The sequence below is a fragment of the Microcaecilia unicolor genome, chromosome 12, assembly GCF_901765095.1.
Source record: "Microcaecilia unicolor chromosome 12, aMicUni1.1, whole genome shotgun sequence".
Lineage (NCBI taxonomy): Eukaryota > Metazoa > Chordata > Amphibia > Gymnophiona > Siphonopidae > Microcaecilia > Microcaecilia unicolor.
The window spans coordinates 39,351,549-39,369,354 of NC_044042.1; the positions used below are offsets into that span (position 1 = coordinate 39,351,549).

Genomic DNA, 17,806 nt, shown 5'->3' on the forward strand with positions numbered 1-17,806 from the left:
GTTCATAAATTCTCTTCTGAATGGTGTGGTTTGTACTTAGCTGGGATTGTACAATTTCTGCTCTATTTGCTGTAGCTAATGAATTCCTAAAAATAAAGGGAACACTCATTCTGCAAATATATTGTTTGTGATATCCAAAATAAGAGAAGGACCTTTGTAGACAGACATGATAGATTTAGGGATTCACAGCTTACATGCCTGGTGGTTTTATTTTGTTCTTATTTCCCTGTTGTGATTCAGTTGAAATGTTCACATTCCTGATTAACCTAGGGCACTACTGTGCCATTTGAATTTATTGATAGAGCAATTCTTCTGTGGCCTGATTTCAGCTTTACTAGCCCATGCAGCTCTCCTGCACAGAAGAGAGGTCAAAGACAAAAAATGCAAAGTAGGTCAATTACTGGTTCATTCTTTTTTTTTTCACTTTGTTTTTAAGCAGGCAGTACAACAAACATTGGAGCATGAAAGCTCCCACACAGGCTAACGTCAACAATAGACCAAATCGGTCACCAGGCATCAATGAAACCCCAAATAACCTACAAACCCAGTCCTGGCGTCTTCTCCCTGGACCTCTTTTCTACCTCACTCTCTTATGTTCACACAGTCCAAAGAAACCCTTCACACACACCCCCCTACAAATACAGTCCTGGGGCCTTCTCCCTGGACCTCCTCTCTACCTCACTCTTACGTTCACACAATGCAAAGAGACCTTCCACTCCCCCCCCCCCCCCCCCCCCCCTCTTCATCAGAGACAGTGTCCAAGAAGACGTTCAGGATCCATCCAAGTATATTTAAATAGCAGTTAAGAACTGTATAAAATGGACCCAAACTTCTCAAAATCCCTCTCTTCTGCAATATACAGGTAAGCTTATCATAACCCATCACTATCCTTACTCCTTCCATCCACTCCTCCATCTGAGGACCCTCCACATCCAGGCAATCACCATCAGGGCAGCCATTAGAAAAAACGACTGAGGGTTTAATTTTGTCTTACTACCCAACGCTTTTCCACATGATATCAGCAATATCCTCCCAAGAGTTTCTTTCGCACAGTCCCACCTCATATGGAAAGAATTTCCTACTGTCCCAAATCCCTACTTCCAACACAAACCCAATCCCCCAATTGAGTGGAGGAGTGGCCTAGTGGTTAGGGTGCTGGACTTTGGTCCTGGGGAACTGAGGAACTAAGTTCGATTCCCACTTCAGGCAGCTCCTTGTGACTCTGGGCAAGTCAATTAACCCTCCATTGCCCCATGTAAGCCGCATTGAGCCTGCCATGAGTGGGAAAGCGCAGGGTACAAATGTAACAAAAAAAACAAACAAAAAAATTTAACTTTGCTACCTCCACTGATGTGGAGTAGGCTCTGTAAATTAACTTAATATGAGTTTATCTACATGTTGTGGATATTGAGCATTGTTTGATTCTCTTATAGATGTTTTCCAGGCATCCTCTTGTATTGGCAAGCGCAAACACTTGCTCCGTGGAGCTATATGACCAAACAACTATAAATTTGGGAAAGCGGCAACTTGCTGTTCTTCTCAACCCAAAAACCAATCTCCAACTCCAAAGGTGTTGTCCTAACACTCTTCCAATTTTCCTTCCTCAGTACAAAATACTGGAGCTGAAGATATTGAAAAAAGGGGGGTGGACCTCTCCTCTAATTGCAGCCTTGTTAAGAATACAAGAGGGTAAATGAATTTCAGTTTTGCCTTTTGGCACTGAAACTGGCTCGACATCCGGATTTGGCCACTTGCAGCAAAGCATCTTTGTTCTTCAAAAGGGTTTCACATTTCCTTATTATTTCTGCACTATAAATAAATAAGTAAAACTTCTATATTTTTCACTCTACTTTGTGAGACTTGAGGGCTCCAGTATTACAAATTCTATTTATTGATGGTGCATAGCTTTGAAATAATAGCACGTGGCCAATTCCCTGTGGCTGGATGTGGCTGCATCTCCTGATGAGCCCACAAGAGCTAGCAAGTTTGGAGGGGAAGCTTGTAGCCAACAGTTCTCTTATGAAGCGCTGGATGTCCAGAAGCTCCAGACCCTCATGCACTCTGAAGATTCTGATATTGGACCTCCTGTCTCTTTTCATGGTCCTCTGCTTTAGGTTTTAGCCAGTGCACCTCTTGCTGTGGCTGCTGTATAATTACAGAGTCATCCATCCTTGCATCCTCCAAGACTCCCACTTGGTCTTTGTCCACCTCCAGCTTCTCTGCCAGCTGCCTTATCACTTTATGTACCTTCACCTTCTTCAGAATACTAGTGCCAGACTCTTGCTTGGGGATGAAAGATTCAGCCATGTCCTCCTATTCTGAAGAAGTTAACATTGGAGTCCTGTTGTCTTCTGATTTATGTAAAGGTAATTCTCCTAGTACATAAGGCACTTCAGTCAGGGTCTCCTGTTTACTTCTTCCTGCACCATCTCCAAAGAGCCTGGCTTCCGACTGTGCCTTTCTGCCTCTGCCATCTTGGACTGGGTCTCTGCCTTCCCTATGCTTCCTGCCTGGACTTTGACTGTGTATAGCTCTTTTATTGATTTCCCCAGTTTACTTCTTACTACCCGTGGCATTCCATTCCTTCATTCCCCTTCAGAACTTGAGGGAAGGATGGGTTTGGGACTCCCAACACAGTTTTATAATTCGGCAGCACTAAAGTTTGTAAGTTCTGCTGCTTTTGTATCACTGCTGGAACAAAAAGCAATCACTGGTTCATTCTGAAATACTTTGATGTATATCTCTGTGATGAGAGAGGCATCCATGGGTTTACAAAGCTCTTTTTGTGTTGCACGTTATTGTTGTGGACACTGTGGGAAACCAATTTTGAGGCTGTGCTGTCTTCTGTCCTGTAGATTCTTTTGCCTGCTCTCTCCCCAACAATGACAATGGGAACCGTGCAGAGATGGGAGAAGAAGGTTGGTGAGAAACTGAGTGAAGGCGATTTGCTGGCGGAGATTGAAACAGATAAAGCCACAATAGGTATGTGTAGATGGTTCAGCAACAGAAATACCAGTATTGGAGACCAGGTGAGCATGATAAGTTATAAGTACTTAGAAATTTGCCTGTTATGAAATAAGTGTTAGCTGCTATTGATGGGATCATAGGGATGAGAAATTCACCAGTTTCCTTCCCTAGTACAAAGGGATCTCTTATACCATAAGACTGTTATTTAGTTTTATGATCTTTACATTACTGGGGTGGGGAAGGATCTTCCTTGCCCACTTTTGTACTTTTTATTCTTATATAAGACCTTAACCATGAAAAGCAACATGCACACACTGATGCTGAATCTACTGAAGTTGCTTTGTCTGGTAGGAAGTATTTTGGCATTCATTTTAGAAATGGATGGAGACAGGAGCATGTGTTTGATTATATTTAAAATCTATTGTGGTTTGGTTTGATATCCCACTCTGGCAAGAAATATAGTCCATTGTTAAAAAGTGATATTCTGTAGTCCAGTTATTGTTCAAACGTGGGGGAAATGGTAATGGAAGGGATACACTAAATAAGTATGCTGCATATTTGTATTCAGTTAAAATTTTGTTGTTCTACTGCTTATTCTCTTCCCTCTTGTGCCTCACTGTTTGAGAAGTTCAGTTGATTACTGAGTCTTAATCTTCTGACTTTTTTTTCCCCACTGCCATGTTGGTTTCTGAATGGCAGTATACCAAGTTTGTGAAAATAAATAAAATCCTTTGTTTTAAGCTTTGCTGTTTTGGCTTCTGCTGTACCAAGTTTCTTGTTTCATGTTTTTTACCAAGTTTAACAGAATAGTGGAACAATATCTTATATCTGTAAGGTTTCGAAGTGCAAGAGGAAGGATACTTAGCCAAAATCCTCATTGCGGAAGGAACGAGGGATGTGCCTCTGGGGACACCGCTTTGTATTATTGTAGAGAAGGAGTCGGATATTCCCAGCTTTGCTGATTACCAGGAGACAGCTGGTGTGGCTGACATCAAACCACAAGCACCACCTCCCTCACCTCAAGTAAGACTATTGTGCTCTATATTTATATGCTTTATCCATGGTTTTGATTTGTTTTATTTTTGTAATGTCTCTTCTATTTTTCTGTAGCGTCCTGGGAGGCTTTTCTGTTCTCCAAGGAAGGTATTAAGTCAAAGCACCTCCTACTCACTACAGAATCGAAGCAGGGAAAACTAACGGTAGCAAAACACAAAAGGATCTACCAAAACTAAAATCAGGCTGCATAAGGAAGAATGTTCTTGGGACTGAGAAAATACTAAGTTGCAGATTCAGGCACCAGTTGGACCCTTCTTGATTTGTTAAAGGCAAAGCCATCTGTCTGGTGGTTTGGTGCCTCCTCTGACTTTTGATAAATCAAGAAAAATTGCTGAGAAGAAAAATTTCTTCAGTGAATAGGAGGCACTACTGTTGTAACGAGGCTTACAATATCTGTTGGATAGATGCTTTGTAGATCAGCCTTAGGCAATCAGTAATGTACTGTATGTTTAGGTTTAGTTGTATAAACTTAAAGCCAGACCATTCAGTAATTCAGATGTCAAGAGTACATGCAACACCTTTAGTAGGCAATGCCAAAGGCTTGGCCAACATCTGCTGGTTTATCTGAAAATTTTTTTTTAATCATCTGTAATTTGATCAATCATTAATTGGGGCCTGCTATACCTGCATTAGGAAAGATATTTTTTTCACTGATTTGTGAAACTTGGCTAGGTGTCCTTAAGTGTCCTAACCAGATCAGACCAGGACTTGTGGGTGCAGTGGGTATGGAAAAAGATAGAAGTGTATTCTGCCCTATAAGAGCAATGTGCTGCGCCTGTACTTCAGTATTTTTCTGTTTCCAGCAAGTGGAAGGTGGTCTGCTGTGCAGCTCCTGGACTGGTGGATGAGGCCTGAGGCCTGCTTCTGGACCAGTTGGTCAGCTGGTAACCAGTTGAGCTCAGGGGTTAGCTGGGCAAGGCAGAAGTAACCTGCAGAGATATAGTCAGTGGTCTGAGTCCCGCCCTTTCCCTTCCCCTTCTACTTTTACTCTGCTGTTTTTTTTTTTTTTTTAGTTGTAGCTTTGTGCTTTCAGGCTTCAATTTGTAGCTCCTATGTGGCTAGAGCCTTCCTGCCTCCAGTGGGTTCAACAAAAGGATGAAACCGGTCAGGGTTCTAGTGATCTGGGCCCCAGCTAAGGTGGGATTGGCCAATTTAGTGAGAACCCTTTCCTGCCGCATGGAACTTTTCCATTTCTGTGTGCCACCTGCTATGGTTAAGGAATTGGCCAGCTTATGTGGCTTGTAAGTTCAGCTGACTAAACTTCCCTTTAAGTGAAAGCTACTGTTCAGTGAGGAATTGGAAAAACTAGTGAAGGACTTGAGAGAGGCTCATTCTTAGAGATTTTCAGATGACAAGCTGAAGCCTTTGACTTGTGCCTTCTGTTAACTGCCCTCGGTTTTGCAAGGCCAGAACATATAGAACCGTAGGCTTTTCAGGATATTTTCAGAGGAGTTGAAATTAGCTGAAGTGCTCTTCTTTGAGGGGACAAACATGGAGCATCTCAAGCTTCCATCCTTCCAGTGCTGTTCATGCCAACCAATGATGGGGTCCTAATCTATTCCTTGGTACCTTGGATTGAGGGTCAGCTGGTTGCCTTTGTCAAGAAATGGATCAGAATAACTTCTGACCATTGGGTCCTTGACATCATTAGAGAAAGGCACAAATTTGAATTCTCCTGCCCCATTGCAAATTTCTACTTGGAATCCCCTTGCAAAGATGCAGTTCGTGGTAGAAGCTACTCTCCCAAACTTGCTTGACCTGGATGTGGTGACCTCAGGTTCCCAGCAGGATTGGGGAAAGGGAAATTATTCCATGTATTTTGTCATTCCTAAGAAAGAAGGTTCTTTTCGGCCGATCTTGGACCTCAAAAAGGTCAGTTGTTTTCTACGAGTTTCCCATTTCATGGAAACTCTGTTGTCAGTGATTGCTTCACTTCATCCAGGGGAGTTTTTGTTGGCTCTGGATCTCAAAGCAGCCTACTTCTATATCCCTGTTTGACCACACCACCAAAAGCTTTTAAGATTTGCAATTCTGGGTCATTATTTCTAGTTCTGAACAGTACCGTTCGGACTAGCAACAGCTCCCAGGACCTTTTCAAAGGTCATGGTGGTGGTTATGGCCTTTCCACAGCATGAGAGGATCTAGATGACTGGTTGATCTGGGCCTCTGCTTGCCACAAAGGTGTGCAGGTAACCTCGAGAGTAGCACAGCTTCTTCATTTGCTGGGCTGGATAGTCAACTTCAACAAGAACAAGCTGGAGCCTTCTCAAAGACTGGAATTGTTTTGAGGGTTCTTTTTGATACCAGCAAAGAAAAGATTTTTCATCTGTAACACAGGATCCAGAAGCACCATGCCCAGATTTGGCTTCCAGGCTGTCGGGCAACGTTGCTGCAGCAGGGCTCCATGAAAATCTTGGGTTTGATGCCAGCAAGCTTGGAGGTGGCACCTTGGGCAAGAGCACATATGTGGCCCCTCCAGTCTTCTTGGCTGTTGATCACCAATGTCCCAGAGTTATGCTTGTCTCCTGCTGTGGACCACCCAAGCACGTCTAGGCATGGGAAAAGAAGGGAGTTCCTTTAGCAATCTCCAGTTGGATGGTGGTCACCACGGATGCTAGCCTGTCAGATTAGGGGGGGCCCACTGCTAAGAACTAGTGGTACAAGGAAAGTGGTCGCCCACTAAGTTAACCTAATCTATCAACCAGCTAGAGCCGAGGGAGAGGAAGGCCAATAGGGGTCTTTTCTGACAATGCTACTGTGGTAGCAAATGTCAAGAAGCAAGGGGGTATGAAGTGTGTTCATCTGGCTCTGGAAGTTTGCCTTCTTTTCTACAGGGCAGAATAGTACCTGACTTCTCCCTCCACAGCTCACATAGCAGGGAAGCAAAATCTCCAGGCAGACTTTCTGAACAGACTCCCTGAATCCAGGGGAGTATGAATTGCCTCAAAGGCAAACTGTTTCTTCAGTCAGTCATTAATATACGATGGAAGAAATTGATGCCCTGATTCAGCAGTGGCTAATATTTGGTGTTCTCTAAGTGTTTCTGCCATGGGCTATTATAGCTGGACACTTCAAAGGGTAGCCACCCATCTGGGTCTGGTAATTTTCATAGCACTGGATCAGCCAAGAAGACCATGGAACGCTGATCTAGTCTGCCTCCAGGTGGATCAGGCACTTATCTGCCTTCTACATCAGGAACCGGTGCTCATGTATTATATAACTAACTCCCTTTTGATCTTATGGCCTGGCTCTTGAAAGGTCAAAATTAAGGCATGTAGGGCATTCAGATGATGTCATTGCAACCCTCCTGCAAGCTAGGAAGCATTCCATCTCTGTGATGTACATTAGAGTCTGGAGGACCCTTTGAAAGCTGGTGATCAGAAAAGGCTGTTGTTTCCGGATAAGCATCTCTTTGTTGTATTCTTACCTCCTTCAATCTGATCTCTTGAAGGGCCTCGAATTAGGCACCTTGAAAGGTCATGTGGCAACTCTAACCTGTTTTAAAGGGTGTTTTGAGAATGCCTTCTTTTGGTATCTCATAAGGATGTAGTCTGTTTCCTGGAAGGGTTCAGTCGTCTCTGTTCATCAGTTAGATCTATGTGTCCAGAATGACTCTGAATCTGGTTCTTAGGGCCCTAGTCCCTTTAAAAAGGCCACTTTAAAGAACCTTATGTTCAAAAAAAAAAAAAAAATTTTTTTTTAGTGTCCATTACCTCAGCCTACATAGTCTCTGACATGCAGGCTCCCTCCTGCTGAGATCCGTTTCTGTGTTTTCATAGAAGCGGCTGTTTCCATCCGTGCAGTTCCCTTCGTTCTCCTGAAGGCGATTTTGCCTTTTCATTTCAATCAGACTTTGATTCTCCCTCGTTTTGTACAGAAGACTATGGGACCGATTTCTTTCTTTAAGGCATCTGGATATTAGGAGAGCCTTGATGAGATATGTTGAGGAAACTAACAAATTTTGAAGGACTGACAAATTCTTTCCTTTTTTTTTTGGTGCTGCCAAAAAAGGCCAGCCCATCTCTAAGGTAACCATTGCACTTTGCAGCCAGAGATGAAGTTGTCTTTGGAGTCTCAGTGTGTTGACTGGAGTCTGAATTCTAACCCTCATGAGGACTGCTTTGTCACGTTCTGCAAGTCCTGTACTGATCTGGTGAAGATGCTAAGGAAGGAGAAATTAAATATTACTCCTAATTTTCTTTCCTTTAGTCCCACCAGATCAATATTAGCTCCTCTCCCTTATTCAGTCAGCATGTGTTCATTATATAGCTTGTTTCCTTACAGTTCCAGTTCTTTCTTCTTTTTATTCAATCTTCTCAAAATTCAAGATAAATGCATGAGTTCTAAAATACTTATAGGAATGAAGTTATATTTGTATCCTTAGTTTCACAGGTTTCCACTGCTTTGTTGTTTAAATACTGAAGTGCTGGAGCTGCAGAGTGCCCTTATAGGGCAGAGCACACTTTGTGTTTTTCTGTCTCCACCTGCTGACCAATGGGTGCAACATCTGCAAGTCCCAAACTGTTCTGATGGAACTAAAGGAAAGAAAATTAGCAGGTATGATCTGATTTCTCCATAACACCCAATGTGTTCCAAGAATAAAATTTCTTTGATTTACTCTCAAACCTTGTTCTTGCTGGTGATTAGTTTGTCTAGATCTCTAACACAGTAGTTATCATCCCAGTCCTGCAGGCACATATAAATTAGTTGTGTTTTTAGGATAGTCACAATAAGTATGCTTCAGAGAGCTTTGCATACTGCAAGTTTTATGAAGTTTTATTGGTATATATAAAAGAACAAAAAAACCCATAAAATATTTGTTGGGTTAAATAAAGTGTAGTAATGGATGGAAGCAGATGAAAAGGTTTTTGCCAATGATAGATAGAGGTTCAGTGTGAACAGCCCAGAGTAAGCTTTAAACAAGCATACAAAGAGCGTTCCACGGACCAGTCCGATAGGGTGTTGTATTTACCACTGACCTCTGAGGGTTTCCCCTTTCTTTCCCTCCTATACATGTAAAATACAAAGGTTCAGTCTGGTATCAATTTTTTTCCACTTAAGGTTAACAATTTTGTGTGTGGTGTGGATTGAGGGTTGATTTGGTTGAAAGGTGTCTTTTGTATATGTATGCCATCTTGAATGGACTACTTTTGTCCAAGAAGGATGTATAAATTGTATTTAATGTTGTCCTTATTAAACCCTGCCAGTGTTCCACAGAGAGCAATCTTAGTTCCAGCCTTGTGTTGGAAAGGTCACTAGTTTGATCCCTAAATTGGGATTTCTGGGGTTGGGGCTGGTGATGCTATGAAAGCAATGCTCACAGCCCTGGGAGGTTTGAGGGGCAGGGAGAGAGTGTCGTGGTCATGGCTTTAGGATTAGTTCAAGGTCATGAATTCATAAGTGATTGTCTGTAGGAAAAGATGACCAAGTAGTGGATCCAAAATGTTGAGAGTGGCTATTTTTCATGTCATGGGCCCATAAGCAGTCTGCAAAAGTTACACATTTAAGGTTCTGTAGCCTCCGCTGCGCCCCCGCCCCCCCATAAAAGGATGGGGTTTGGACTGTTGTATTACAAATTGCTCTAACAGAATTCATTAAAACCTCATTTTTTGTTTCTGGTGACTTGATTCGCCTTTTCCCAGAGATGATCATAAATAAGAATTTTTTTTTTAAGTAACACATTTATGATCCCTCAAAGACTTAAGTCGCACATCAAAAGTAATGTGCCTTCTCTTACTAGATGATAGCATTGCAAGTGAAAATTTTCACTATTACCACAAGTTAAAATTTTTATCGTGATCATGGACACGATAGCATAATTCATTTTTCAAATCTGCTGTATTTAAAACTGATGTGCATATGAATCTTTATATACAATTCCTCCATTTTCTTTTTTTTTTACGTTAAAGCTTTAAATACAACCGTGTCCCTTTCAAAAGTATTGCCACTGTCTTTGCCTTTAGAAACATGCAAATATTAATGTAAGGCAGGTTTGTTACATTCTTTTTTTTTTTATTTTTATTTTTTTTTTATTTTAATTGTTTTTTTTTTTTCCCCTCAAATATATTGATGATTGGATGGGTGCGCATACTACTGGATTTTTTTTTTTTTTTTAAATCTTTGAGGAATCACCAAGAGTGCTTTGCGTGTGAAAAACAAAATCTCTTATGGATTCATGACACTCAACTCGTTTTTAGTCTTATATTGTTGGCGGGTTCAGTTGTGCTACATCTAATGGCTGAGTTAAAGGTCTATCATGATAGCTGAATTCTTGAAAGAGTCCTGTTACATGGCCTCTGGCTTCAGGACAGTTAAAATGATCAGTACAGGCATGTTGGGATTAGGTATAAAATATAGGACAAACCTCCAAGTCTTTGTGAATAAAGGCTCATGGTTCTGACTGAATTGGATGTACAGAGAAGCAGGGGGAGGAAACTACTGGATGAAAAACAGTCATGTGTAGTATCATATTATGCAGTAAATTTATATTTGGCACTTTTTCTCTTGGAGGCTGTACCATTACCACCTGCTGCACAACCTGCGGCCCCTCCACCAGTGTCAGCACCTCCAGCAGTGTCGGCCCCTAAGGGAAGAGTGTTTGTCAGCCCCCTAGCAAAGAAACTGGCAGCAGAGCGGGATATTGATGTCACACAGGTAAAAGGTGAGCTGCATTTATTGACAAGGTCTAGCATTCTTCTTTTTATGACATATGATAGCATAAACTCATCATATAGGTAACCATTTTCTTTTTCCCTCCATTACCCAAATGAAAAAAGTTTGATTCTATTTGGGTTATAGGGACACATTAGAAAAAGTTGTATGGGTTTACAGCGTGTATGGTACATCCTTGCTCTGGAGAGCTATTCTGTGGTATTTTCTGTACAGGATTATTATAGAGTATGCTGGGAGACAGCAATAAGTAAACAACTGCAATTCAGAGAGAGGTGAGGGGGTGAGTTAAAACTAGAGAGTTTTGGAAATGAGAGGGATGTGCAAAGAACAAGAAAATCTTGTTGCATTGGTTTCCATAACCTTTTTTTGCATTTTATTTGATAGGTACTGGTTCTGATGGTAGAATCACAAAAAAAGATATTGAGTCATTTGTGCCTCCAAAAGTTGCTCCTGTGAGTATAGAGTAAAGAAAATATTGGAACCAAGTGTTTATTTGAATATATATAAAAAATATACAGGTGTGTGTGCTTCTCACAAGGAAATTTAAAATCCATTGTACTGAACTAGAATTAAAAATTAACTTTTTTTTAAAAAAAGTATATTTAGCTTGGGCCAAGAAAATAACCAGTGGGGCCCTGTTACCTCCTCTTTCTTTATCACTATGTTTGACTTTTCATCATTATTCTCCATTCCCTGGATCACCAGTACAATGCTCCTCTTCAACAGTCCGCTTCCTTCCTGTCACACTGCTGCTTTAAAACTTGGGCACTGATTTGGGCTTTCGTGGGGAGGTTTGAAAGTTACCGATAATGAATGCAGAACTAACCTTCCTTTATGTGGTGGTATGTGCAGGTGACTGCAGCGGCTCCTGCTGCTCCATCCCCAGCAATGGCAGCTGTGCCCACTGGTGTGTTTACAGATATCCCAGTTACCAACATCCGCAGGGTAAGCACAGATGCTACAGACCATATCTTCATAACAAAAGCTTGGATTTGAATTTAGTTTACACCTTTCTCAAGGCAAGTTAATTCAGATACAGAAGGTATATTCGTATTTGTGGGCTTACAATCTAAAGTTTGGACTTGAGGCAATAGAGACTTAAATGACTTGCCCGAGATCACGTGGAGCAGTGCTGGGATTTGAACCTGGCTTCCCTGGTTCTCAGAACACTGATCTAACCATTAGGCAGATTACTCAATAAAAATAATAATACAATTTATTTGTAATCCACATTATCTGACTATATCATCTGTATAGGTTTTCAGTTGCTGTTGGACTTCTATGCTAAATTTTGTTTACTTCTGTTTGAGAGCAAATTCAATTTTATACCAATATGATCTGCCTAGGGAAGAGCAAACAGTTGCTAATATTTTGTCTTTCAACTGTATACAGGTTTAGAAACTTATACTTTCTCTCCATGATTTGTTGAGGTTGACACCATTTAATGTACTAAGAATGTACGTAGATATGTGGGTATCTTATTAATATATATGTTTTTAATTGGTTTGAGTCTGTATGTGGCCTGGAACTGACACCGTCTTCATTTTTGCCTTCAGGTTATTGCTCAGCGACTGATGCTCTCAAAACAGACAATACCTCACTATTATCTGTCTATCGACATAAACATGGGAGAAATTCTGCACCTCAGGAAAGAGCTAAATGAGGTGAGGTGAGGCATCTCAGGAGGCTGAGATGGGTTTTGGCTAATACTGGTGCGAGAAGGCCAGCTCAAGAAGGGGAACTGGCTCCAGAAATCAGTCAGGTGCTCTCTATTGGCAGCATTTAATACTGTGGTTGGGCCAGAACTCTCACCTTTTTTAGTACCAAGCTGTTATCTACAGCGATCATTCCATCAGTCCCTTTCAGAATTGCAATACTGCAAATGATATTCACTTGAATAGCATCCCAATGGATTAAGAGCTTCTTTCATATTACTTTTATTGGAGCAGTAAGGGAGTGGAAGGCTGTGCAGCCAGCTTGACTCAATTTCCAATTGAATTTTCATTGTATTAATGATTTCTAGTTGTAAAAATTACACTGCTATTGTCTGCTAAACTAGTTTTGATGATGTAAGCAGAAGGGATTATTCAGTTTTTTTGTGAGTTTGCTTGTGTGTCTGTAGTTAAGTGCTGTTTTGTTGGTGTTGACTCGTGGTGACCCTGTGGATATTTGCCCTGAATTATGTTTTGGTCTTCAGTCAGGCAGCTTGTCATTTTGATAGAATGGCATATGTAGCTATTGCTGTATCGATCCATTGCATTGCTTGTCTTTCTCTTTTGCGAAGCATGAAAGTCAAAGTCTTGTCATTTGAGCTTCCAGAGAAACCTTAGGTTTGATGACTACTTGTTCTTTGGGCCATCCATGGCATACATGGAGGCGTATTTTCAAAGCACATAGACTTACAAAGTTCCATAGTAACCTATGTATCTTTGTAAGTCTATGTGCTTTGAAAATGAGCCTCATGGTATTCTTCTCGGCACCATAATTCAGCGTATCAGTTCTTTCTGTCTTCTTCACTGTACACCTTTATTGAAAATGCCTGGCTTGGACAAGTCAAATCTTTATACGCAGAGAAGTTTCTCTTGAAGATCTTGTCTGTCCTTCATTGCCATTATGTCAAGAGTGATACATTATTGGATTTCTTGACTGCTTGTTTTGTTATTGATTATTCATCTAAGAAGGATGAAATTGTGTTTACCAGTTGTCAGGATCTTTGTCATCTTTGCATTAAGATGCAGGCCTATTTTGAGACTGTTAGTTGATCATGATGATCAGACCTTTCAGATAGTATTCATTTTCAGCCAGTAATAAGGTACCATTTCATTTATTGATGCATATATCCCACGTTGTCCAAACAGCACGGTGAAGGTTGTTGAGTCTTCACCAATGTTCACACCTTGGATTTCTTCATACAGTCCTTCTCTGATATGTTTTGCACATAAGTTGAACAGGTATGGGAAAAGTAGACAGCCTTGTCATACACTTTTGCTGATTTTTGAACCATTCGGTTTCTCCTTGTTCCATTTGAACTGTTGCTTCTTGATCAATGTAAAATTATGTGCACGTGAACTATCAAATATTCTGGTATTCCCATGCTTCTTAATATGACCCAGATTTTTTTTTCATGATTTATGCAGTAAAAGGTTTTGCTGTAGTCAATGAAACATGTGTAGATATCCTTTTGTCTTTTTTCCCCCAAGGATCCATCTCACATATGTGATATCTCTTGTTCCTTGCCCTTTCTGATTCCTGCTTGAACTCCAGGAAGTTTTTGTTCCAGATACAGTTGTAGACTCTACTGAATCAAGTGATTTCAGAGTGATTGTGCGATAATTTCCACAGTCAGATCGTCTTTTTTTTCAGTATTGGCCTGAACACAGATCTTTTTCAGTCAGTCAGCCAGCCATGATATTGTTTTCCAAATTTCTTAGCAGAGCCTTGTAAGTATGACATCAGCATCTAATTGCTGTAGTGCTTCGTGCTGTGATAGTTTTTAATGCTGCTTCAGCTTTCTTTTTTCATGGTTCCTGATCACAAGGTACAGGTTGAAATGACTGTTGATTCACTTGATCTTTATGGTATAATGACTTAGTACGTTCTTTCCACCTTTTCTTCCCAGTGTTGTTCAGCATTCTTCACTCACCTTCTCTTCCCATATTAATTAGTTATGGAAGAAAACACTATTCAAAATGAGACAGCTGCATCTAGTCAGACCATTCTTCGACCAAAAAGCCTTCGCACTACTACATAGTCCTACCTCACTTGGATTACTGTAACATTCTATTTCTTAGTATTAAGTGTCAATATCAGAAAAAAACTGCAAATCATACAGAATACAGCTGCAAGACTAATATACAGATTGAATAGATATACTAGTGTTTCAACTCATCTAAACAAACCACTGGCTTCCCATAGCAGAAAGATTCAGGTTCAAAAACTGCTTGTTTAGTTTTTCAAATCTTACAGAGCCTCACCTCTGAACTTCTAAGACCGCTTAGCTATATCTGGTCCAGTCTAACAGACTGAAACAACAATTAATGCTAGCATCACCATTTCAAAAGACAATTGGAACTCTCTACCTATTCCCATCAGAACAGAAAACAGCTACCTCAACTTCAGGAAGAGGCTGAAAACCTTTCTCTTCCGAAAGACTGCTTCATAATAAACCATCATGACTTCTACTTCCTATTATTATCCATTATCCTTTCCTTTAATGTTTTTAGTCTCATGCTTTACACCAATGGTCTCTAATGTTTCTCATACCTCACACTAACACTATCTGCTTTGTCTCACCTAGAATATAAACCACACTGCACTGTGGAAAGGGGATATTAGCGGTATACAAGAATTGAATTGAACATGAATCCTTGAGTGTCTTTTAGCATTCCACTTCAAGACTGGAATTTTCTCTTTAGAAAAGCTGATCCTTTTTCTTCCTTCTATGTTTTCTGATTCTATTTCTTTGCACTCATTATTGTTATATTTCTTTCTCTCATCTTGCAGCATGTTGGAAATTCCAGCTATGTTCTGTGACTGTTTCTCTTCCTTCTCTGGCTTTAGTTACGCTTTGTTTCTGAACAGTATTTTGTCCTTTTTTGCTTTTTCACCCTTTGCACTTTTTGGTTTTTCACACTTTTGCACTTTGCTCCCTTTCTTCTACATCTTTCTCAATGTCTTACAATAATTTGTCTGGTACTCTGTCGTTGGTATCCAATTTGGTGAATTGATTTTGTAGGCAGTCTTTCAATTCCAATGTATATTTTCAAGATCATATCTATGGTCATGACAGGCTTTGCTTTTTTTTCATCTTTAGCTTGAGTTTAGCTTGGTGATCTGTACCACAGCTGGCTCTATGTTTTGTCTTTTTTAATGTTGAGCTTAGAAACCGACCGAAAATGGTCTCTTCACTTTCGGCTGTAACTGAAACTGCCACCGAAATTGTTCATTCATTTTCGACTGATACCGAAAATGCTTTGGTTTTGGTTGAAACTAAAACAAAAGGAGGGGGTGCTCTGGCACCCACAGAACTTGGAGAACTGGCACCTATGCTGGATACACAAGTGTCACATTTATAACCCCACATGTCCAACTCTCGTGTTCAATTTTGGGGAGAGATCTATATTTTTTGAAGCCCTTCATACTTGTTAATAAAAATAAATGTACCTTTGTCACTAGGTCCAATATAAAAAGTCTCCAGAGTGGGCAAAATATAGCCAGCCTGAAACTTAAAAATGTAAGACATGAGATCTTCTGTGAGGTGTTTCAAACAGATCTTTAAACCAATGTCACTCGCTTTTGGTTTTGTATCTTCTTGCTTTTTTTATTGCTTGATTAATTTATAATGATTATATTTATCAAATAAAAAAAGGAAAGCAAAAACCAATGTTACTCGGTGTAAAATATGGTTTTCTCTAAAGAAGAAACTTTTAAGAGTTTAAAAACTGAAACTACCCGGACGTCTCAAGGGACACACAGAAAAGATGTCAGCAATTTCTTCAAATGAAATCAGAAGTGCTTCAGTTGGGAGCTACGTTTTTCCTTAAATATCCAAGTAAAAGTTTGATCAGATACCATTCAGTCAAATATGTTTATTATGAACCTTCCCAATTCGCAGCTTTTATAACATCTAAATGAAATGCTGGAGGTTGATTTATCCAGTATTTGCTCTTGTTAAGAAATACAGGATTTGGACACATCCGACAAAAATATAGTTAGTATTTCCTTAATCTCTATGGTTTAGGAATCTTGGACTCAAATTGTGGACTTGAGTTAGGTTAATAGAATAATTTTCTTACATTATTTCTTGAAACAATATTTCCAATGTAACTGAACTTTTCTGTACAAGTGGATTATTGCTTGTTTAATAATAGAAACTAAATAAAATAAAAATAAAATATGGTTTTCTCTAATGAGAGCAACCATTGTACACTAATCCTACTATGCCTATTCCTTCTTAGATACAGGCAGCCTCCTGTACATGGTGAATGACTGATGGGGGCCACCACTTGTGTGACTATTTCTTGGCAGGCTTTTAGTAGGGTGGTTTGCTACAGACTTCCCCAGTCATCTGTAGCTTTTGGCTAAGGCTGGGCACTCATTTACAGACTACTACTACTACTACTACTACTTAACATTTCTAAAGCGCTACTAGGGTTACGCAGCGCTGTACAATTTAACATAGAGGGATATCTTGAGTTGGCCAGAGGCTGATACTACCCGACAGAAATCCTAGTGTGGGATTTGAACTCAGGTTGTGGGATCTCCCTGTATTTAAAGGAAGGATCATTTTACAATCATTACTTTTTTAGCTTTTCAGGCCATTACACGGTTTGCATTTGCTGACACATACGTCTGACATCAGTGCATTTTTTGTTCCCTCCCAGGCATTTTCTGCCTTACCCCCATGCTCTTTCCATGGTTCAGTTTTCTGTTACCTGCATACATGGGAAAGTGCAGGTCTGAGCCGCCTCCTCACTAGTATTCAAGGACTTTCTGATGGTGCTGTTTTCTGGTGGCATAGTGGTTCCCAATCACTGGCTGTTACTGGTGACTTCCAGGATCTCTCTTTCTCTCTGTAACAGGAAGTTTCTCCCTCTGAACTTCTGTTACAGGGAGACACTTTGAGCTGGGTGAGAAGCAGGGAGAAGGAGCTTGCAGGTGGTGGTGCTGGTGGGGTAACCAAGTGCCAGGTTCAGCAACCACCTAAACCTGGGGATCATTTTCTGCCAAACTGCAGAAAATTAAGATAACTGTTTTTGGTGAACTGAAACCTGTCAAAAATTCGGTTGGGCTCTAGTTGAGCTTTTTCATCACTGACTTCCACAGATGTGGTCAATTTGATTTTTTTTTTTTATAATCCATTTTGTGATGTCCATATGTACAGTTGCTGGATGAATGTTTTTGTGCACCTCTTAAATATGGTAAAAATGAACATGTACAGTGGCACATTCATAAGTATTTCAGTATTTGGCCTCAAGGTTTCTAAGGAGAGATCAGGATCAGTTTGAATATGACAATGAGTGTTAGTTTCCTTCTGATGAAGTGTGGTTACAGTTCCTGGGTGGCAAGGACAATTTGATGGGTTTTGTTTTTGTTTTTTTGTAATATCTGC

General features: G+C 40.3%; 1 protein-coding gene across 1 annotated transcript in view; it reads left to right on the forward strand.

Moving 5' to 3' along the window:
• The window catches only part of DLAT (dihydrolipoamide S-acetyltransferase), a 51,218-nt gene that overhangs the window by 13,349 nt on the left and 20,063 nt on the right, over window positions 1-17,806 (forward strand). The window contains exons 5-10 of the mRNA XM_030220629.1: window positions 2,856-2,982; window positions 3,803-3,990; window positions 10,534-10,684; window positions 11,080-11,147; window positions 11,548-11,640; window positions 12,252-12,359. Coding sequence (XP_030076489.1) covers window positions 2,856-2,982; window positions 3,803-3,990; window positions 10,534-10,684; window positions 11,080-11,147; window positions 11,548-11,640; window positions 12,252-12,359 — 735 coding nt within the window. The remainder of the gene's footprint in view (window positions 1-2,855; window positions 2,983-3,802; window positions 3,991-10,533; window positions 10,685-11,079; window positions 11,148-11,547; window positions 11,641-12,251; window positions 12,360-17,806) is intronic.